The 24,025-nt window shown below is 46.1% G+C and overlaps 1 protein-coding gene across 1 annotated transcript in view; it reads right to left on the bottom strand.

The window, feature by feature from the left end:
* Positions 1–14,674: 14,674 nt before the first annotated feature.
* The window catches only part of ORMDL1 (ORMDL sphingolipid biosynthesis regulator 1), an 80,792-nt gene continuing 71,441 nt past the window's right edge, over positions 14,675–24,025 (bottom strand). Inside the window, exon 4 of the mRNA XM_085648810.1 lies at positions 14,675–16,463. Within this exon, the coding sequence (XP_085504936.1) occupies positions 16,328–16,463 (136 nt within the window). The 3' untranslated portion in view covers positions 14,675–16,327. The remainder of the gene's footprint in view (positions 16,464–24,025) is intronic.

Below are 24,025 nucleotides of genomic sequence, written 5' to 3'. Positions count from 1 at the left end.
CCCGGCCGATATGTGATGCGGAAGTTGAACCCCGCAAAGAAGATCATCCACCGCAGCTGCCTGGGAGAAAGGTGTCTTGTGGCCGTCATGAACTGTAGATTCCGATGGTCCGTGTACACCGATACCACATGTCTTGCCCCCATCAACCAATGCCTCCATTCGGTGAAGGCGTCCTTGATTGCGAGAAGCTCCTTCTCCGCAATATGGTAGTTGCGTTCGGCGTCGTTGAGTTTGCGGGACATGTACGCAACGGGATGAAGCACCCCTGTGTCGTGGTTGCGTTGGGACAAGATAGCCCCCAGCGCCACATCCGAAGCGTCCGCTTCCACCACGTAGGGGAGATCCGGATCGGGGTGAGCCAACACCGGCGCCTTACCAAAGGCGCTTTTCAGGGCCTCAAAGGCTGTGTTCGCTTCAGGGGACCAGACAAACTCCTTGGACTTCCTCAGTAGCTGTGTGATTGGGGCCACCAATCCTGAAAATCCATCTATAAACCGCCTGTAAAAGTTGGCGAAGCCAATGAAACTTTGGACGTCCTTCACGCTTTGGGGCACCGGCCATTCTTTCACCGCCTTGATCTTTCGTTCTGCCATCTCCTGTCCCTCTGGACTCAGCATCACTCCGAGGAATTCCACGGACGTGACGTGGAAGTCACACTTGCTGAGTTTACAAAACAGCTTGTTTTCCCTCAGCTTTTGGAACACAGCTTTGACGTGGTGTACGTGCTCCTCCACACTGGACGAGTAGATGAGGATGTCGTCGATATATACGACCACGTAGATATCCAACTCCTCTCTGAATACCTCATTCAAAAAGTACTGAAAGGCTGCCGGGGCGTTGCACAGACCGAACGGCATGACGAGGTACTCAAAAAGGCCGAACCTGGTCTTGAAGGCGGTCTTCCACTCGTCTCCGTCCCTCATGCGCACCAGATGGTATGCCCCTTTCAAATCCAACTTGGTGTAGATACGAGCTTTCTTGACCTGTTCCAGCAGTACACTGATGAGAGGCAAGGGGTACCGATTCTTTATGGTTATCGCATTCAATGCCCTAAAGTCCACACAGGCTCTCAGCTCCCCATTAGCTTTCGGGATGAAGAAGAGTGGCGAGGCGGCCGGAGACTTGGACGGGCGGATGAATCCTAGCTTGAGGAGTTTATCCAGGTACCCCCGGAGATGCACGTTTTCAGGCTCCGTCAGGGCATACAGCCTGCCGCTGGGAACGCTGGCCCCTGGCACCAGGTCGATCTGGCAGTCAAACTGTCTATGTGGTGGTAGCACTTCCGCCTTCACCTCATCAAATACATCCTCAAAACTGTGATAAGCCTGGGGGAGAGCCACATCTTTTTCTGCCGCTGTAGCCACCGTCTGACTCCCGCTCTCATCTGCGTCAAGGGATTCCGTTCTTTTTCCACAATGCAGGATGCAATACGGTGACGTCATTTCGACGCGATGTGTTGGCCAATCCACAGAGGGGTTGTGTTTCTGTAGCCACGGCAATCCCAATATGACGCCATATTGGGGCGCTCGGATGATGTTAAAATCGATTTGTTCCAAATGGTTCCTCCCATATCTCATCGGAAGGACCCCCGTGTGCTGCCCGATGGGCCCCGTCACCAATCGCCTTCCGTCTACAGCATAGACGTCTTCGGGTACAGCTTTGGGAAGAAGCACTAGCCCTAGCCTGCATGCCTCGTTGTGGTCCATAAACATGCCAGTGGCCCCTGAATCCACCATGGCCACAACGGGTATCCACTGGTCATGCACTCCCACGTGCACCGTGAGAAACAGGTGTCGGTGTCCCTTAGTGACCAAGTTGGAGAGTGAAGGGATGGATGAGTGACTCCGAGATGCCCCTTCTTTGGTCTGGGAGTCCTCTAGTTTTCCGCCGGTATGTCCACCACGGCTGTTACCGACCGGTTGGCCCGATAACGTGACGTCTTCGGTTTGGCAGGGCATTCACGTACGTAGTGGCCTTTTTTGCCACAATATAGGCACAATCCTTGTTTACGGCGTGACTCTTTCTCCGTGGCTGTGAGGCTCGCTCGTATTGCGCCGATGTCCATGGGTTCTCCCTTGGATGCGGTGGAAGTTTCAGGACTTCCCACCGTCACATAGGATGGAAGGGATTTTCCTTTTCTCCCATGATCCCCTTTTCTTTCACTCAGCCTATGTTCCAGCCGTAATACCAGGTTGATAAGGCCCTCACATGTCTTGGGTTGAGGGTCAATATGAGCCACGGCGTCTTTGAGCTCATCGCACAGCCCGTGATGGAAGAGCGCCGTCTGTTTAGCAACAGGCCACTTGGTTTCCGCAACTAGCCGTCGGAACGCGTTGAGATACTGCACCAGGTCGTTGGATCCCTGTCTCAACTCAAGCATTTCACGGTCCGCCGTGTACGAGTCAGCCCTTCTGTCGAATACCTTCAGGAATTCCTCGCGAAAAGCACCCCAATCACATAAGATGGGGTCGTCCCTGCTCACCAGAGGTACGGCCCATTGTGCCGCGTTTCCAGCCAAATAGGAAATAAGGAAAGCCACACGAGCCTGACTCGTGGGGAACGCCTTTGGTTTGCACGATAAATGTAGCGCCACTTGTGTGAGGAATACCTGCACTGTGTTAGGATCCCCACTGTACCTCTCTGGTGTTGCCAAGGGGATGGCTACCGGCATTTCCACTAATACCGCAGGGGTCTGGTTCGTGAGGGAGGTGCTGGGCGTGAGCGGGTCCAATTGGATAGCATCCAGTCTGGCTTTTACATCGGCTGTTTCTTGCCTAGAGGCAGCCACTTCAACTTGCACGGTCGCTAAAGCAGCCAGCACATCATCAAGTGTTGCCATGTCTGTTATCGACCGGGAGACAGTTAGTGTTATTACGGTCGGATATTTTGTAACGCCCTGAACGTCTCAGGATCGTTTAACAGACACGATAATGAGGACGCAACCACTTGTGAAGGGTTAGTTATTTTAATGAAGGCAAAAACAATACAACGAATAAACAAAAGTTATAGTCACTGGAATCCTCCAGGCTAAGTACGTTACCAGCCCACAGCACGGATGGTCCTAACCGTCCTCTGCATATACGCCGATCCCGGCGTATGCCAACAGAGGGCAGAAATGAAATGGCAGACAATGCCAATCGGTAGGCTGTGAGGGGCACGACGAGTGTTGGGGAGAATCGAGGAGTCAGGGAAACACCCAGCCGGGGTCTCTACCTGAAGGGAGCAGCCGCTCAACCTCTTCCTCACACTACACCGGGACGCGGAGTCACCTCCTGGTGATGCGTCACCGATACCCCAATCAAAAGCAAGAAGACTGAACCGAGAGCAGCCGCTCGATCGATCGATCCTGTGGACTTCCGAGTCTGTAACGCGGCAAACACCTCCTGGTGTGCGTTACAGCTGGCAGTCCCTGTATCTCTGGTCGGGCTGGGAGTTACGACTCCAACCAGCAAAAGCGCCACTGCGCTTTGACTCAGCCGAGTCAAAAAGCGAAGCTCAATGGTTGACCGGTAGAGCTTACGGGTCCTTCACAGGTGACGATGGGGCAAGACACGGCCCAGGGAGTAACGACTCGACCTACCTCCGTTCTTGCCTTACTGGAGCACCACTCCGGAACACTGCTCTTCACGAAGCAGGTACGTCGGTGTAAACACAATATCCGACAGCCTTGTACCTCCCGGTTCCTCCCTTTATAGGGCGTGTTTTCCTTGAGTTATGTAACAGCTCTCCTGTTTACATAAGGGCGTGTTTTCCCTTGAGTTATGTAACAGCTCTCCTGTTTACATAAGGGCGTGTTTTCCCTTGAGTTATCTAACAGCTCTCCAGTTTACATAAGGGCGTGTTTTCCTTGAGTTATGTAACAGCTCTCCTGTTTACATAACCTCTCAACCGCTAAGCATTCTGGGAGATGTAGTCCGTTTACGCTGGTTACCGTTTTCCTCCCCTCGCATGACAGGAATTCTTGACAGTAGCACAGCAAGACAATTTGCCTCAAATCCAAACTTTCCCACTTTGATGTCCACTTATCTACTGTTAGCTGATGTTTTCGGTTCGGTTCCATATCCTTGTAGGAATTGGTGTGCTTAATCCTGAAAGCATCATTACGAGGTGTGCATGGTGCTCTACTCTAACCTGCTGGTAGCAGGTATGGATTGTTCTGCCCCTGTCGCCTGATTCAAGGCTCTACTCTGTCCTAGCAGAAGCAAGTTGCCATAGTGCTTTGATCTAGTCTGTAAGCAACCAACACGTTCCATGTTGTACTTTATCCTGAAAGTAGAAAACATGCTAATGCTATGGAGAAACTCCATTCTATGGCAGTCCACGGAGGCGAGGATTATGCTTCTCTTTGCTTTACTGCAAAACACAGCAGCCAATAAAAAACAACTTTAAACTCCAGCATACCCCGGAAGTACAACCCCCTCCAGTAGTATGCCCCAATCACTGTCAGCACTTTAGTATATAAAGTCCGAATCACGACATCACTTCCTCTTTCTTTGCTGCAGCAGCAGCAGATAAGTGTTTTTTCCTGACCTTTTATCGTTCTGGTAGATTGTGGGGAAATATTTGTTTGAATGATATTCGTCGCTAATGGCTTATATTGCAGGCTTGTACTGACGGTGTGATAGCTTGTAGCGTGATCGGCGGATCGGTCCCGAAGCGTTTGTTCTCGGCTCCGGTCCCGCTGAGGACGTTGTGTCTCGCAGCGCGCGCGCGCGCGCGTCGCTGACTAGTTGCGAGCGTTAGGGGGCGGTGGAGAAGGAGGAGGCAGACACGACGCGCTCGTGCGCAGAGAGCGGTCGCGTCGTTACCCGGACGCTGTGCCTGTGCGCGAGAACTCGTTTTCATCTCTTTGAATTAACGGCTCCTCGCGCACAGAACACAAAGACTGCACCCATCTCTGGCCTCATATTTTGAACGCTTACCGGAGCGTGTGACCGGAATAGAGCCTTGCTCTAGGGGAGTGTACTGGGGTTTCTCCTTCCACCTTGACTTTGACTCAGAACCTTTAGTATAGGTTGCTTTTCGTTGGTGCTCTTGTTAGTGACCAGGTTCTGACAGACCCCTGGGCTGCTCCCCCCCGTGAATCTCCTCCACCCCTCTCTGCTTCAGGCAATGGCGTACTACGCCGAAGAGGAGGATCAGTGGGTAGAGTGTGATAATTATGAGGACTATGAGGAACCTGAAAACTTGGAGGAGAATTTGGTGGAAGCCCTGGATACCCACGTCCAGGGTTCGGTTAACAAGGCGTTGATAAAAGCCCTCAAACCTTTTACTAAACCCCTCCTTAAGTATGGCAAGAAGAAAATGAAGACTCAGCATAGTGACGCAGGCACTTCGCAGTCTTCGGCCAAAGTATTGGCGCGTATGGCAAAAAATGTTATGAAAGACCATGGATCCATGGCTGCTTATACCACGGATGAATCATTGCCATCTACTACTAACACCTCTGACTCGGAGGAGGAGTCGGTGAGGCCCAAAAAGAAAACAAAAAAGGTGAAACATACAGCTTATAAGGCGGATGACAGCCAGGCCCCTAAAAGTCTATTATTCGACCCTCAGAGTCTTATTCATCCGCGTTCCTCGGAGTGGGTTCCCTGTCCTGAAGTGGCCCACTATGTGGGGGTAAACTTACGGCAGGGGTTCGAGAAGGAGGTGCGCGCCACATTAAGATCGGAATGTCCCAGGCCATCGCTGACTGGCAAAGTGGCGGACACGCCAGAGTTAGACCCTAATATGGCTACGTTTATGCGAAAATTCGCAAAAGACCCGAAAAAGGGTTTGGATAGAGCCTGGCGGGGGTGCCAGGATAAATTGCTGGATGTTTCGGGGCCCCTTACTAAAATATTAGACGCGGCGGTTAACGCTAAAAACCAGAATGTTCCATTGGACACCTCTGATATTATGGAGTGGGCTCAGCGGGCCCTGTGCTTTTTAGGTAATGCCAATGTGGCGCTGTCAACAGAAAGGAGGCGTTCCTTCTTAATGAGAATAGACTCTTAATTAGCGGAGATGGCCACGACCGAACCGGGTTCCTTGGCCAATGGCATGCTGTTCGGCGACAAATTGGTCAAAGAGATGGGCAAATTCATGGCCACTTTCTCAGCCCTAGACAAGGCGCAGGCTAATATCAAGAAGGTGTTCCACACTGGTGTTTTTGATAGGGCCGGACGCGCGAGAGGTCGAGGGCCCGGCTGAGGTTATAACCAGACCTCCCGAGGTGCGGAACAAAGAGGCAGAGGTGGTCAGAAGTCGCAGTTTTACCCCTCCCGCAATAGGGGTGGACGAGGTCGAGGCCACAGAGGAGCCTACAGAGGACAACAAAATTCCGGAGATAGCTCCTATTCAGGTAACGATTTTGAATACCACAGAATGCATGGTGGCAGGTCGTATTGTGTTGTTCCTTCACAGGTGGCAAGAGATTATGGTCGATCACTGGGTGTTACAAACAGTGCAGGGCTTCCACATAGAGTTCTACGCCACTCCGACTTAGAGTCAGGTGCCCGGCTCCCTACATTTTTCCCTACAAGAACAGTTTCATCGACAGGGAAGTGGACGCACTACTCCAAAAGGGTGCGATAGTGAGGTCTATCCCCCATCCTCGGGGCTTTGTAAGCACGATTTTCTTGGTCCCCAAGAAGGACAAAGGGTTTCGCTCAGTGTTGAATCTCAGGGAGTTCAACGCTTGGGTGGTGTATCGCCACTTCAAGATGGAGGGCATCCATTAACTGAGGGACATCCTCCTAGAACAGGATTGGCTCGTTCGCTTAGATCTGAAGGACGCCTATCTGGCGGTTCCTATTTTCCCGCCACACAGAAGGTTTCTCCAGTTTCTCTGGCGCGACCAGTGGTTCGAGTTTTCCGTGATGCCCTTTGGTCTGTCTTCCGCCCCTTGGTGTTTCACCAAACTCATGAGACCGGTGGTCCAATGGTTGAGAGAACGAGGGGTACGTCTGATAATTTACCTCGACGACATTCTAATTATGGCACAGTCGAGAGAACTCTTGATGACTCACCTGTCTTGGACGCTCCGACTGTTGCAGGAACTGGGTTTCCTTTTGAATCTGGAGAAGTCGGTCCTGACTCCATCGCAATCGATGGATTTTTTGGGCTTTCAGAGCAATTCTCTCACGTGCCAGTTACTTCTTCCCTTGAGGAAGAGAGTGGCTATCAGAAAGGAATTGAGGAGAGCGCTTGCCTCTCCGACAATATCATTACGGACACTGGCTCGCCTCGTAGGCCTGTTGGCGGCGTCCATTCAGGCGATATTCCCGGGTCCCTTGCATTACAGGGCCCTTCAGAGATTGAAAATTTTGCATTAACGCAAGGGTCTCTCGTATGCGCAACAGATAGCCCTTTCAGCGGAGGCTCGTACGGAGATCAATTGGTGGTTAGACCATATGGATGCCTGGAACGGCAGAGCCATTTTCTCCTCCAGCCCGGATGTAGTGATAGGGTCAGATGCGAGTCGCTGGGGATGGGGTGCACGGTGCGGGACCATGGAGACAGGGGGTCGTTGGTCTCAGGAGTAGCTGAAATTGCATATCAACTGCTTGGAGCTTCTGGCGGGAGCGTTTGCGATTCGAACTCTGGCCCCGCAGAAGATGTCTTGTTGCATTCTACTACGCATGGACAATGTGTCCGCGGTGAGATACATAAATCGACTCGGAGGGACCCGATCTCGTCTCTTGGCGGAGATAGCCAAGGACTTCTGGCATTATTGCCTGGACCATCGTCTGGTGGTGACGGCGGAATATATTCCCGGGTCATCCAACGTGATTGCCGATTGGAATTCACGACATTTGCGGGACAGCAGCGATTGGAAGCTGCATCCCAGCAGTTTCGAAGCGTTGAATCTCAAGTGGGGACCCTGTGTGTTGGACCTGTTTGCGTCCAGACTCAACAGTCAGCTTCCATGGTTCTACAGTTGGCGGCCGGATCCTCTAGCGGTCGGCTCGGACGCCTTTCTTCACTCATGGACGACGGGCATTCTATATGCCTTTCCACCATTTGCCATGATCCCGAGAGTGTTGGGTCACACTCGCAGACAGAAAGCGGAACTAGTCCTGGTTACGCCTTGTTGGAAAGCGCAAGCATGGTTTCCAACCGCCTTGACCTTGGTCTGTGCGCCTCGGGTGCGTCTTCGGTCGTTTACGGACATTCTCACGGATCCTCAGGGGCTGCGCCACCCGTTAGTGTTGCAGAACCAGCTGGTTCTCATGGCCTGGAGACTTTCAGGCGTCGCTGGCAGGTGCCGGGAGTTTCGCAAGACACTCTTTTTCTTATCCCAGGCTTGGGCACCCTCCACACACAAGCGATATGACTCGGCTTGGAAGCGATGGGTTAGTTGGTGTGGTGAGCGACAGAGTGATCCCGTGGGATCCGATATTCATCTAATCGTGAATTTTTTGTCGGAATTAGCCAAATCCGGTTTGGCATACCGGACGGTGAATAACTTTAGATCGGCTATTTCAGCGGGCCATCCGCATGTGGAGGGCAGACCGGTGGGGGAACACCCTTTGGTTTGCAAGGTGGTGCGAGGGATTCGGTTAGTGAACCCTCCTCAAACTAGGTACACCGTACTTTGGGATGCATCGGTGGTTTTGCGTTTTTTGAGGAACTGGCCGAATAATGAAGCCCTGTCTAGGAAACAATTATCGGCAAAATTGACAGTCCTACTGTGTCTAATTTCATGTAGACGAGTGTCGGATGTGCGAGCATTGGATTTGGCAGGTAGAGTATTTACTCCCTCTGGAGTTTCCTTTACGATTTCCAGACGTACCAAGACGCATTCTCAGTGTATTACATACCCTGCATTTCCTCATCACAGCAAATTGTGTGTGGTCAAGTGTTTGAAGGTTTATGAAGATTGTACTAGGGAATTTAGATCTGATGAATTTAGATCTGATGTTTCAGGACATTGTTAATTGCTCTTCAGCGACCTTTTCGCCCGGTCACATCTGCAACCCTGGCCGAGTGGGTCACTTGGTTACTGGGTCTTGCGGGGGTGGATGTTTCCATTTTTGGAGCTCATTCCGTTAGGGGAGCTATGGCCTCTAAGTCTTTTGGGGCGGGTTCCCGGTTGCAAGACATCATGACTGTGGCGGACTGGTCGGCTGATTCCACATTCAAAACGTTTTATCATAAACCTATTGTGGATGTAGCTTCGGTGGTGGTGAATCAACTTTAAACTAGCATAATCGGAGCCTCCGTCGACTGCCATAGAATGAAAAATTGTCTAGCAAGCGCGACAAAGAATTTTTAATTCTATTAAGGACACGGAGGCGAGGATTATCCCACCCAAGCAGTGGGAATGATGGTACTATTGTGTATTTGCTATAATGTTGTACCCACCCGATAATCCTATACATTGCCTTCAACGTCTTTTTGTATGGACGTTACGATGTCAGTTTCCGTTTCAGGAGAACAGACCAAGCAACCTTGAGGTTCTGGAGTTTTGGCATCGGAGAGGTTGATACGGCTCATCAGGGAGACAACTCATCTTGGCAGAGGACAGATGACAGCGTTTCCGCAGAGGAAATTCGAAGTTCAAGTTTGGACGCACGTCGATGGGGAAATCGGTGGTCCAGTGTTCAACGGTCAAGTTGGTGGACTGTGTTAAAGAGTTTTTCATGCAAAGAAAGAGGAAGTGATGTCGTGATTCGGACTTTATATACTAAAGTGCTGACAGTGATTGGGGCATACTACTGGAGGGGGTTGTACTTCCGGGGTATGCTGGAGTTTAAAGTTGTTTTTTATTGGCTGCTGTGTTTTGCAGTAAAGCAAAGAGAAGCATAATCCTCGCCTCCGTGTCCTTAATAGAATTGAAAATTCTTTGTCGCGCTTGCTAGACAATTTTTCATTCTACATGTGTATGATTATCACTGGTCGGGGTGTTTCAATACACCACTTACTATGTGCTTTTACATTATACAGTTTGATCATGGAAAACTCCTGAAACACACATTCTTACAATTGTGGACTAAAGCCTATCACTGAAGAGAGACTTTCTCCCGTAACATAAACTAGCCCTGAAGGAGTTCCATTATAGAAAAGGAATGATATGTATTGGCGGCTTTCATTTCAAAATGGATTGAGCATACACCATGGGATTAGACAATGTCATGTGCTGTCCCATACTGTTACCCAAAGCGACCCTCACTCGTGTGCCATTTCAACAGGTTCACTAGCACTCCAGAGAAATGAGAGGGTGTGCAAATGGCAGATACACAAGCCCAAGTCTCCTTCCACTTTTGGGCTGTGAAGGTAAATAAATATATGGACTGGGGGAGGGAGCAGGAATGACCATGTCCGTTTATCAAGAGTACTAAGCACACTCCAAAACTGGAACAGAGAAAGCATGGACACAAAGAAAGAATACCCACGAATACACAGACGTGCACACTGTAACCAAATAATAAGACCAACAGTGGAGCCCTTTCCATGCGAAACCCAAAACAAACAGTATACTAGTTTAACACTCAGCTGCACCGATAGGCCATGTAAATAAAAAGAACACACTGTATAAAAAAGATGTAAACATAAACCCCAGGTTCATGGCTTGGGTATATGGCAGAAACTGAATGATGAGTTAAGTCCTAAAAGTGCCATAAATTACAAGTTTGGGGAATGTGAAACCTGAATGCCCATCAGCTGTACATTAGCAACATTTTTGTGCAACCACACATTGATCGCCCACTGCACATGCCAAATGTATTATGTTTGATAATATGTTGTATTCAACTCAACATGTAAAAAAAATTTTTTTTAAAAGAATGACAAAGTGGCCAATAAATAGGCTGTGTTACTTTAAAAGACTTGAAGGGGAAAGGCGGGGTGGGCAGTAGTCCGATGAGCATTAAAGAATTCCTACAGAAAAACACGTTTTAATGATCCAAATACTGTTATATCTCCGTAACGAAAACGGGGTTACTTACATAATGAGCTTTTGCATGTGGGTCACACTTCACCAAGGCTGAAATCAAACTAAAACATGTTTCAATCCTTGCGGATTTACAAAAATAAATAGTCAAAAGGGACTTATTCCAACAGGCCAAACACTTGAAAAGCACTCGCAAAGCTACCAGACCCTCGTCAAGGATAAAAACAAAACATTGGCTAAATGCAAAAATATTTTTGGGGGTCTAAAAAAGTACAAAATGTCATGGTATTCTCCGATACTTTGTTTTCGATTTGCTCCTTGCAAATGGGAAGAATACCATCTATTTATTACCCATATATTATCCACTGGCTGAGATGGGCTCGCGCATTGCCCCGTGTTGTATGCTGCAGTGGTCAAAAGAAACGTGGATGACACAATAACAAACCAACGGGGCTGGCTAAAAGTAAATATAAGTATACAATACATTCAATATTTGTACACTTAAAAGGTCTTGGCTAATGGAGGGCTAGGAAAAGGTTACATTGTAAGCCATAACCACAAAGGTGCTTAAGTAAGCTACTGTATCAGAGAGAGTGTGGTGATGCTAAAGTTAGTCACTTGCAAGTGTTGAATTGTTGAAACAAGTGGCCATCTCTGCTCCTGGGCAGATCGAGAATGGCGACTTCCTGAAGAGGTGAAGATTAGACTGTGGGAATAGAAAGGAGGATACTGCTAAACTTGACAAATCTGGATTTCACGAATTCACAAAACAAATACGCAACTCCACGCAAAGCACAAACACATTTTCTATTAGCGCAGAGGGTGGGCGGCAAAGAAGCCACACGTTTCCAACAGTGAAATTCGGTCTACATCTGCCATCAAGTAAGCAGACCAGGCAGCGGTATAAGACATGTGATGTATACAGTATATTGAAAGCACGCCGGACCCTAGGCACTTGTGTTACTTTGAAGCTCAGGTGTTGAGGGTCGTGAATTAAACTGACTGGACACTTCACATTTTCATTGAGAGGAGTACTACTGTGACATTCACGGGTTGCCCCTGACCCAAACCTGCTCTCCAGAATGAGGTGTCTAACACCGTCATCCTCCGCCTTGCAGTGTGACGTGCGGGAGTTAGCAGTCTAAAGCTGCCGTGCCAATGTGCCAATTGGGGTGGCAGGGTCTCATACAGTACCCTCCAGATTTATGGATCTGGTTCTCTCGGCCTGTATCCCCAAGTCTTGTATGCCCACCTGCAACCCAACAGTCTGCTACCAGGGTGTCTGACCCCACCTTTGATGTGTCCTCCACTGTAATGTCCAGGAACTCACACCCCCTGTCACTTGGTCTTCGATCTTTTGATCCCAGCCCGCAAGAAAGGATTCTAGAGTATGCTGCATCTAACACCCTTCCTTCGTGCCACTGACAGATGTACCGAACGCACATATCTCTACATTTAAAAACAGACTCCTCCATTCCTGTCTCCCACGATGATGTGCCGTATACCCCCCAGCCGCCTTCTCCTTATGGTTAACCACCCCAGCCCTACAGTCCTAGGTTGCAGTCCTCTGACTACGATAGCAGGGTAGTACTGCTTGCTACCTCCCCCTTTGTGGTGTTGATATGTACACTTGGGCCTCTTTCCCGGCGTGCCTGATACCCTCAAGGAAGGCGGGCCGTCTCACCCAGAGGGAGTGGGAGCTACTAACTCTCCCTCCCAGCCCCCCCCTCAGTGTACGGCGATCTACCGCACTCATCGTAGTGTGTCTGAGCCGCGGCTGTAGCACGGGGTCTCTCTGCACGGGCTACCAGGACCCCGGCGGCAGAGATAGGGCTGCCAGCGGCGGCGCCTGATTCAGAGATGCACAAAGGAGGGGGCACAGAGGGGGTCACGGAAGGGGGAGGGGGGGGTCAGATAAATCGAAGGGGAAGAGTATCGGATTGAAGGTTAGACACATAAAATGAAAGGGGAGAGGGGAACGGGGGTAACTAACAATGGGCTATTAACGGGATAGGGGTCCCAAAGGAGGTAGTGTGGGGAGGGGTATGGGAGGAACTTCTGACAAGAAAGGGTGTCGAAGCAACACTGGTGGTTCGGGCTTGAACACCTTGTTACAGACACAATCGATTTCATGGTAGGGGTGGGGGAGTTGAGGTTTAAGAGCAGAAAAAGACGGCGCAGATTCAAAACCAGGATGCATGTTGAACAAGCGCTCGGTATTCCCGCTGGTTATTTTTTGCATCGCGCTTTCACTTTAAAGTGAAAGCGCGATGCAAAAATAAACATGCGGCACCCTGTCTCCTTTTGGGACGGCCCATCCGGACTGGATCTCACAGCTTGTTTATACAACACACCTCTTGAGATAAGAAATTGCTTCACGACAGCCGTGAAGCAGGCGATCCAGTCCGGATGGGCCAGACCAAAAGGCGAAAGGGAGGCAACACAAACAGCTCATTTCCAATTGCAGGCCACCGTTTCGCATAAACGGTGACACCAGCCAATGGAAATGAAGGGCGGGGCTTCAAGCCCTCTTCAGAAAGTTCCTTGTTAGCAATAAATCTCGCCGAGCGAGCAGCGCAAGCGTGCGCTGCAACGCTAGGTGAGACCTAAAAATGACAACGTGTTTCTGGCAAAGAACCTATATCACATGTTTGTATAAACAGCATCAAGCAAGAGCCTAGTAAGACCAACGTGTATCCATGCCATGACAGAAGGTAGGTAACCCATGTACTTTTGTAGTATGGTACGACATAAAAGTGTCTTAGAACTGCTTCTCAGAAGTAAATGATCTTGGGAGAAAAGGCTTTCCTAAAGGTACTTGTGCTTTAAAAGAGGCATTCTGCAGGTGATCAAGGGTAAATCAATAAATACTACATTTCTTCCTATTGGATTAACTACTTCTCTAGCACAAAGGCCAACTACATTAAATACTACGGAGTAGTAGCATGCTGATAAGTACTCATTTGGGAACAATGAAAGTTTGGCTCATCTGTTGCTGAGAAAACGTCTGTCTCCAATGCTTACATTGCAGCACAAGCAAAAACCTCTCTTTTTTAGAGTCTTAATTCTACATAGCTTCTTTTGAATTTCCCATTGCTTTATTTGTTCAGTTACTAGTTTCAGATGCAGTGGAGAATGTGGTTGATAGTTAGAAATTTTGCGAAGTGGGCAAGAGTCATGAAATAACCATATTGAGTGTTCAAAAACTAACTTGAAACCATCTTCTTTCCAAGAAAAGTGGTTTGCAGACGTTTCTCAAAAAAATAAATGAATAAAAGAAGAGCTAAACTTACACTTGCCCCTGTACTGTTTTATGCTCAGTACTTTGTCCTCCTGATTTTCTTTTAACAAGAACCAAGGATACAGTGTGCAGCATACCACTTCTGAAAAGATCCATAAAGTAAGGACACTTCGTTGTTAAAATAATTACAATTACAGTGCTTTTATTATATTTTTATTTTGTTTTATACATATTTACAAAACAAAATCTACGAAGAGCACAACTCGGGTTAGAAAAATAGTAAGAAATATGCATAATTTTCACACTTTGAAAATTAGCGAAACTTTAAGGTAACAAAATAGCAAGAGTAATCTAAACTACTTTCAGAAGTTCGCACTATTTTAAAACGTTAAACTGTAAGCACTTACAGAACGTATTCTTAAAGTCATTACAAAAGGGAGTGTACGATGTTGTGTTTGGGTACATGCAGCATACTTTGTATTTTTTACATTTTATATAGGATGGATTTCACTCCCACGCACTCCACTCTTGGAATAAAATAAAGACACACTCTGTTTTGGGGCACATTAATTTATTTTGTAAATCGAACATTTCACTGGGAAAAATTTATTTAAGCTGAATTGGCAACAGAAAAATCTGACAAAATTCACACTGGTTAAATTGAACAATTATTGAAATTATGCAAAAAAACTTCCTGTCCCGGTTCTAAGCATGTGAAATTCACAATGTTTGAAACAATAATTTCTGTGCCAATGCCACCCTTGTCACGGAAAGAAAGCTACTTGATTTTAATGCTACTTACTGATCAAATAATCTGGTATGCCAAGTTCTACATTGTCACTGGAACGTTGCCCCATCACTAGCTTTTCCAAAGCTGCTGTGATTTTACATGTGTAATAATCTTTTTTCTTTCTAGAAAAACTCAAGCGGAGCCTGTCAAATCAGAAAGGTTTACTCAAAACGCAGCTAAAACTTCTAAAAGAACGTTTCACTAAGTCTTATGTCCATAACCCCCTAACGCCACTTCAACAACCGCTTATAAAAACCCAAATCTGGATGGAAAAAATGTTCACCCTAAAACTAGAGAACTGTTTATTACTTCGTCTCTGCATGTGGTATAACATGACTTCATGCCCTGTGTGCTGACAGACGTGGCAAAAGGATAGCCAACGCTCCTTCATGAGCTCATCATTAAGAAAACATTGGCTGCCAATTAACGTCTGTCCAATCCCTTTCCATTTAATCAGCCACAACTTTTTTCTGGTTGTTGAAGCTGCCTATTATATTTTCATGCCAGGAATTGAATTCTTCCTCCCCTCCACCCGCCAAATAACAGGCCAACTTTGTTCCCTTAAACAAAAGACGACTAATCAACAACTGGAAACAGCTCATAGTTTTTTTCATAATGCCAGCGTACAGGATGATGTTCCCATTACAACTTTTGAAGGATCTTAATGGATTCTCAAAATTACAGTTGCAATTTTACAACCAAAAAACAATAAAAACTACAAAAAATAGCACAATTAAATTAAGAGCCATCAGCACATGATATTCATGGAACATACTTACTTGCTCTAAAGACCACTTTTCCACATATGTATGGATTTAGAAGGTCTTTCGCATTTAATCACTGCTGATGGAGCATTCCATTTTAGTCCGTGCAAATGACTGGCTAACAGAGAGAATGACAGAGCCGACAATATTTTGCAGGTAGAAAGTCTTTGAACCAGCAAAAGAACATACTTCTAAAATAAAATATTATCTGGCTAGTGCACATAATCGGTGCATGCTGCACACTACCAGACTTCTACAGAAATCGAAAGGCTATTTATTCTAGTCACACAACGTGTATGCTTTTGTCACAGATTTATTTTTTCTAGCCGACACAGATTAACCAAGCTTTCCTTGTCTGGCTGCCTTGTCAAATCTGGCGTTCGTGCCGTTTGTCTGAAATCAGAGCTGGGCCTGCCCAGTTACTCAACACAACCACTCCTCACAAATCTGCCACTCTTTGTATTCGGAAGCCATCGTCTTTTAAAAGTCTGTGTGTTTTCCAACAGCATACAAAGACTAAGCACTCAGATCTTTACTGTAAAAAGGTCACTGTCATCAATAGGTAAACATCACAGTAGGCTACCTATTCTTCTGGTGCGGAAAAGCCCAGAGCCGAAGTACATACTTGGTCAAAACACTTCAGTTTTCCATGTTCAATATTTGTTAATGCCAAAAATTCGGACACCGTGTAGTTGTGGTAGCTTGGGGATCAGCACACTGAAGAGGGAAGCAGTGTTTATGAAGCAGTGAGTTGGGTCATACTTCGTGTAGAAGCTTGCCAAAAAATATCTGAGGAATAAAACAAATAGATTAATTTGTTTCTAAACATGAGTGAAACTGTCTATAGATAAAATATGTACAGGTCTGCTATACTAATACAAGATAAAAGATTATAGAACAGACTATTTTAACGAATTTAGTTCTAAATCACAGTGACTGTGTTCCTCATAGAGGTATACAATATCCCAGGTTGTTTGACGTATGCCAGATTTTCAGGATAACAATAGACTATGTAAATTAAATCTATGAATAACTCACTGGATTACTAGTTGGGGTAGATGGTAGTCCACCACAAATAAAAATGGAACTATTCTGGTTAGGTCCAATAAAGGTTTCAGTAATATAAACAGGAGCAGAACCCCTGGTAGCTATGACCCAGAGCAAACAGGCTTAACTTAACTAAGTGTGTAGGAGTACCAAAACAGTTAAAGTTGAATACACAACACAATAAAAATCGCACTCGGATTTGGAGAAATCGAGAATATTTTAATGAACAAAATGACACCAAAACAACAAAACTCTAATATGGGGGAACAGGAGATATGAATTTTTAAGGTTTTAAATAAAATAGGGCCAAAAAGAACAAAGCGCCAACTGTGGAAACTGGTCGCACTAGACAGGGACAATGGTTTGTTTTTAGGTAGCACGTAATAGATTGCGGGTCAGATAAAAGGGCCTGGGTGGTCTGGTCAAAGAGTTACTTTTGGACTTAGACATTTTCTTAAATGTAGGAGACGCTCTGAGAAGGAAAAGTCTAGAATTTATTCCCAGGAAGCGATTGATCGGATGTTGTTTGGCATCACACCCAGTTAAAATTTCTACCTTCCGACTTAGACTCTTTTCTGTAGGTCTGAGTTCCTCGGTGGGGTAAGGCTGCAGGCTGAAAGATCAACGGTTTTGAATGCCTCTCCCAGTCGGGCCTACTGAAAAGAATGGTGTGCTGCTACAGAGAAGAATGCAGCAGGAGCTACTACAGTCAGCCCACTTGCAGTGCACCCTCAGCAGATCAGGTTGGTCCAAGCCGGTTGGCCCTAGTCTTTCAGCTTTGCAGGAAAAAAGACTTCAAAAACTTTATAAGACTCAGCTTTTAAGTTTGGGCAGGAAGAGTATACTCAGACACCAGCCAAAGGTTCCAGGGCCTCAGAAACAGCACTTGGTGGATTAGAACTCCCTCCAACAGATGGTCCAGTGCAGGTTCAGTTGAAACTGGTCAGCTGGGCTCTTCAGTTAAGGTTGTTTCTTGCAGCTTTGGTGTTTCAATAGGTTAGCAGGTGGTCAGCCAATTGACACGGAGTCCACCTGTTTGTCCTAGGTACCAGTGGGAGATGGTCCAGCCTTTGGCTTTTCCTCACAGGTATTAACAGAAAGGGCAATTTTTATTTTGTCTTCCAAAGGTCCAGCAGTGTCATGAAAGAGGTACCCAGGGGTGCCATATTTATCCCTAAGGGAGTCTCCTGGCCCCCTCCTAACAAACAAGGAAAAAGTTTGCAAGGGTAACCCAACCCATCGTTGCAGCATTTCCTGTGTGCCCAACTGCAAACAATATAAAAGTGCCCTTCTCTACCTAAATCTAACATTGCAGAATCGTCCCTCCCTTTGTGCATAGATCCTATGCCCATCTGAGAGGTATGGCCAGGAAAATGAGCAACCTCTATTCTGTGGTCACTCAAAACAGGTTCTGGGGGCAGCTCATATGCCAGCACAAGATTGGCTGGCTTGGAAGACAAAAGGGAGGCAGGCTCAGGTGAACGCTGCATCTGCCAGTGACAGGATAGGTGTCCTTTGAATAAAGCTCCTGAGCACTCTGGGAGCCAGTTCACACTTCATTATCTGGAAGCTCATGCATATAGGCTTGTAGAGGCTTTAGGAAGGTAAAAGTTGACTTTTTAAAAGTATCTTTTGTAACATATTTAGCACAAATCTGACAACCAATGAATTGGACTTGTGATAAATATTTTGAAGAGTCCAAGAATGAACTTTTTATCTGGTAAAACCAGATTCGATTATTTAAACCTGCTATCACGCATTACTCACTCCCTGTTGAATTTGCAGTTTAAACCTGTACAGCCAGGCCTGAAGTCCTGTTTTTCATGGACACTTTAGTAGTAGCAAAATGTGTTCTTGGGTATACTTTGTACCATTCATTAAGGATTTATATATGCAAGTTAAATATGCCAACCAGGAGTATAGCCAATTTCAAAATGTTTTATGGGTCACAACACATGCACTGGGGCCTGGTCAGCAGAGACCCAGTGCACAGAATCAAAAAACAGAGCAGCATCAGTCCAATAAAATGGGGGTGATCATGCAAAAGAGGCTTTTACTACAAAACCCATCCAGATTTTATGCATTTGCATTTATCATATTTGGATATCATAATAATATGTAATGACTCATATCCACCTGAAGTATTAAGACAGACAACTGCAGAAAAATTACCTTCCAATGACTAAGAGAATGGGAGATATGACAATAAGGAACGGCCAGGTTCGAAATTACCACTCACCCTACTTACCTTAATTTGCAACAGAGTGAAAGGGCAGTCAGAGAAAAAAATAATACAGTGTTATTTTATCTAATGTGATGTAACATAAAACTACAGAGACAAACATTCAAGTGAGGAGTAAAACAAGACTGGCTGCTCTGAGGTCACAGTCCTTATTCTGCTCACCAACTCTGAAGAAACATATGAGGGGAGGGGGCTCTCCATTATAACATTGTTCTGGGTCTTTTAACCTAGGTCATGGTTGGTCAGTTCACACTCGCATAATCTGCTAATAAGATACATGGGTTTCTAAAACCAATGCATTAGCCCACTGAACTCTCACATTTCCCTGAAACAGTCAAGAAATCTGCTTAGGAACCATAAACGCAGCATGCACTTGTCTAGTGTCTAGCAAGAATGACCGCGGAACAATGAACATTGGCTTGAAACCTGTATCCCTTAGGGTAAGGAGTTCCAAAACACTTGAGGCCCTTCTAGAGAAACCTACTATACACTCTCTGTGAGAAACGGTGATTTCAACGGAAGAGGCAGATTACGCTTCAAACCAAACTTTAAATCTATGTAATGCTTCTAACTCTCGAAAGAAGGCCTTGGTTGTTCCATGATTGGAAAAGGCTACAGCTGATGCCTCTGCGCTAACTAATTTCTGCGTGCGCTCTCTAAATCCTCTCCCTTCTAAACTCTTAGAAAAAGATATGAATGGTTAACTAACCTATTTTGAATCCTACTTCTATCTTGATACTATAAGATCTAGTTCAGTCTGTACCATTGACCACTGTAGAAAAACTGAGGATGAAATGGGATCAAGGTGATCGTTCTGCCACTAGCGGCTTGTTTGTTAGAGCGTGTGAACTGCGCCCATCCCACCAGCAAGCCCTTTTTAACATTTTCTTTTCATCTTTTTTAACACATTCTGTAATACATTATTACCTTGCTGCTTGATCTTCCGTCCGATTGACGCAGCAGAAACTAACAACGCAAAGCGTTTGCAAAAGTGCTCCTGAAAGAACTAGAGGCCTGGACAAATAAAAATCATATAATACCTCAATACCAGACAGGATTCCGGCCCAAATCATCCACGATGTACAACACCATCGCCCTGTCATGCCTAGCAACACGAGCCACAGAGGTCGCCTCCCCACCAATCTACGCCTGCTTTGTTGATTACAGTGCAGCCTTTGATGGCATTGACCGCACCATTCTCTGGGCCAAACTTGCAAAGTGGGGCATTCCGAGGAAGCTTTTGGCAGACATTGTGACGCACCATGCTCTTGCAGACTCATGTGACGGCCAAGATCTATGCCAACACAGGGCTAAAACAGGGCTGTGTGATTGCTCCTCCCTTGTTCAACCTCTATACACTGCGGACATGGGTGAGGAGCTATTAACGGTCAACATCTTTCCACCCAAATTAGGCCATCTTAGACTCCCCATCACACAATACGCGGACGACCTGGTACTACTGGTTCACACCAGAATTGGCATGAAAAGGGCACTGGAGGCATTACATCTATGCAACATGTAAACTCTGCGCCAATGCCACAAAAACGAATTTCCTGGTCTTCGGTCACAAACCTAAGAAGAACCTGCTGGAATGGTACCTCGGACCGCTAAGGATTACCACTACCAACAAATATAATTACTTGGGAATACAATTCATCGACAACGGGAGACCGAATTTGCAGGCCAAGACACTCGAAGCAAAGGCGGCCACATACAGGTTATGCCATTAAATCACAAGCTCCAAAGTCATTCTGCAGAGGGTATACGACGGGTCATGCAAACAAAACTGATTCCCACACTGAGTTACGGCCACCTTGTCTTCTCAGGTCAACTCACTGAAAAACTGGAGCGACTGCACATAATGGCCTACAGAAAAGTATTTAATCTTGCCTACTCAACTAGGCGCACACGGATTCGGTTGGAGTATAACATTTCAACAATGGACATCGATTGTAAAAAAGAGATCATCAAACTATACTACAGGGTGACCAAGGTGGGTACTGACACCATCAGGTGAAGCATTAGAAGCAGTTTTTCAGGACAACAACTGTCTTTGGGTTAGGTTCCTCTTAAAGGCAAATGAGACTATAATCGACACCTTAAACAATAGTTAGCCTGAAAAGCCTGGTAAAGAAACAGGGCAAACCCACCTCAAGATTACAGGACCTCAAACGAATGAGGCATAACCCTGGCATAGAGGGACTTGCCTACTCACACTAAACTACAGTAAGCCAACCATATCTGGAGCAGGGTTGGTTGGGACAGCCCTACAGTACATACTGAGAACTAGGCTCCTTACACTGCCAATTTGGGACTACAGGACCCACTGGAAACACAGATTGCCCAGAAATCAGGGATGTCGCCTGTGTCAATATCACACAGAATCAGCCGAGCATATCATCTGGTGCTGCCCAGGTCTGCTGGGACAAAGGCGACTATAAGAACCCTGCTTTTGCAAATTGGCATGAGAACATGCAAAGAGGCCCAAACGCTTATTTTCACCATCATGGAACCAAATGGCCTCACAGGAATCGCCAAATTCCACTCTGAAGCAGCAAGGATTTTAAAACCAACCCAAGTAACGGAGACAAATGTCTGCAACATACAAGCCGCTTGTCACCAAGAGCCGCAGCAACAACGACTGGAGGAGCTTCTCATATGAACTGGCCACAATGATCTCACTCATGCACAGAGCACCTTTGCTTTTCAAGGCGCGCACTAGTACGCATGAAGGACGCACCATTCTAGGGGACCGCACACGGTTCCGACTCTCCATCCAGCACTCTATCTCTGGCATAATCCCTTGGCGGGTCCCTTCTGCATCTCCATCCGCCATATAGACCTACATCTCACACAGCATGCAATCGGCGACTCTAATATCAGACTTTAATTGGTCAGGTCAGAGTATCAACTTCTATCTGTAGCATCAATCTTGACACCCGGCATACATACGTTAACCCCATGCATGCTGGCACACCACAACATTGCATGTCCGCACACTTCATAGCCTTGGCCTTGTGTAGTGTTCCACCCCGTACTCGCAATATTAAACAATCTTGACCCCTCAGTCGGCGGGTCCTAACCTCGCTTGGCAAACGTTACAACACCTTAAACCTTTATATGGCATTATTTTACAGCACAATTTATATTATCTTTTATATTTTTATATTTAGTGTCTTTTATATGCTATCGATGTTGCAAAAGATTTTAAGTAATCATACAATAAAGATAATCATGGCACTAACAACGCAATGTTGCACACGTATGTACATAATAAATATCTTTGACAGGGTAACTTCATTATGCACGTCTTATTTCTTTTTAGCCCTTGCTTCGCATAAAGTGAGTGCATTAGTGGTGAATGGAGCCAAAAACGAGGTTTGGCTGGGAGTGGTACATAGAAGCCCTGTGTGCTCTACCATACTTCAGCACTGGGCAAGCACTTCAGCTTTTTCAAGCTTGACACAGTAAAAGATTGCCCCTTCATACTGTATGTCGATTTTCATTGTTTTACAGTAAACTGTTTCACTGTCTTTTGCCATGCTGCGCCTAATTGCTGATGAGTGCCTTTCAGTTCACCAAAGCCAACTAACTGTACAGAGGAGAAGAGTGACTTGCGATGCAACTACATACTGAAGACAAAATATGAGCGGCGTACTGGGAACCAGCTGTTCATTTGGTGCACAGAGAAATGAAGTCTGATTAGGGGATGTCTTTTTTTTTTTTTTCATATACAGAGTTTTATATAGCGCGAACTTGACCCGAATTGGGTATCAGAGTGCTTTACAGGGCACCAGTTGCATTACATGAGGACACATTCATTTTTGTTAGGCACGGGGATTTGCCCAGAATCACAGGATGTTCAGCGTCATTGCCGAGACTCGAACCCAGTTCCCCAGATTCGAGGCTGACCGCCCTAGCTGTGGCCTCTATGTGGTAAGCTACCCAGGCTTATTCACTTCTGCTGTTTATTTATCATAACACTCTTTAAAGGGTTTTGCTGCTGCAGCATGTTTATGTTCTGTAAGCCGCTGGAAGGGCTCCACACACACTCCTCGTATCCTCTTCACATGCATTCCACACTAACGGTCTATGTGACCTGAGGGCAAGGTAGAAACACGACATTTATTGACTGTCTGTGAAGCTTTTTTTTAACCACACTGTAGCTTTTATCTGCTTTTAAGCGTTTGAAGGCCTGTGCTGTTTGAGTTCCATTTGATCTAACCTCAAGATGTTGAGAAATGAAACATTGTTTAAATTAACGTAGGCTTGTCAGAAAAACAGTGTTTCAATCACCATGCCTTCACAACCATTATGTGTACTCTTCGCGAGGCAAGTTTAAAAAAATAAGTATAGATGTAGATCTCCTCATAGAGATATTGATCTATCTTCAGCTGTGAGATAGGAACCAGCACTGCAAGCTCCAAAAAAACACAGAATAATGGATTCAGAAATGGTTAACAGAACTCTTATTAACCTCTTCAACAGATACTTGAACGATATTGAAAAACAAATGCTATTCTTGGGTTTGTCCTTTTGCCCATCTACCCCCTTTGACTACGCAGAAACTAGAATAGATCCGTAAAAATTCATTAGGAAACTGAAGCTCAAAAAATGGCACACCCTCAAAACAACAGGACAGAGCAGTCCAAAAAAACCATACCTAACCTTACTGAAATTGATCTCAACATTGGGGATATCAATACCCTCATGACTACATTAATTACAACAAAGCCTAGACAATGAGAGGGCCACTAACACTGTGGAGTCAGTCCTCAATGAACTTGGCATCACATACAATGCCGCTGCCAGAAACAGTTTACAACTAAAGTCCACCTTCTATCCCATGCTTACACGTGACTATATAGACGCGTTCAATGACACTGTTACCAAGTCACTCATGGACTATCGACACAGAACCCGCTACATAACTGAGCACCCTCCAATGTCACCTTTACACAAAGACAGGCGTCATTTCCCTTGCAGATGACAAGGAGATTGTTATACGTCCAGCTGACAAGAGCAGTAACGTGGTTCTGCTCAATAGGGATATGTATAAAGC

Source organism: Triturus cristatus, chromosome 3_2 (assembly GCF_964204655.1).
Source record: "Triturus cristatus chromosome 3_2, aTriCri1.1, whole genome shotgun sequence".
Classification (NCBI taxonomy): domain Eukaryota; kingdom Metazoa; phylum Chordata; class Amphibia; order Caudata; family Salamandridae; genus Triturus; species Triturus cristatus.
The sequence above is the reverse complement of the archived record's forward strand: the minus strand, read 5'-3'. Positions and strand labels throughout refer to the sequence as shown.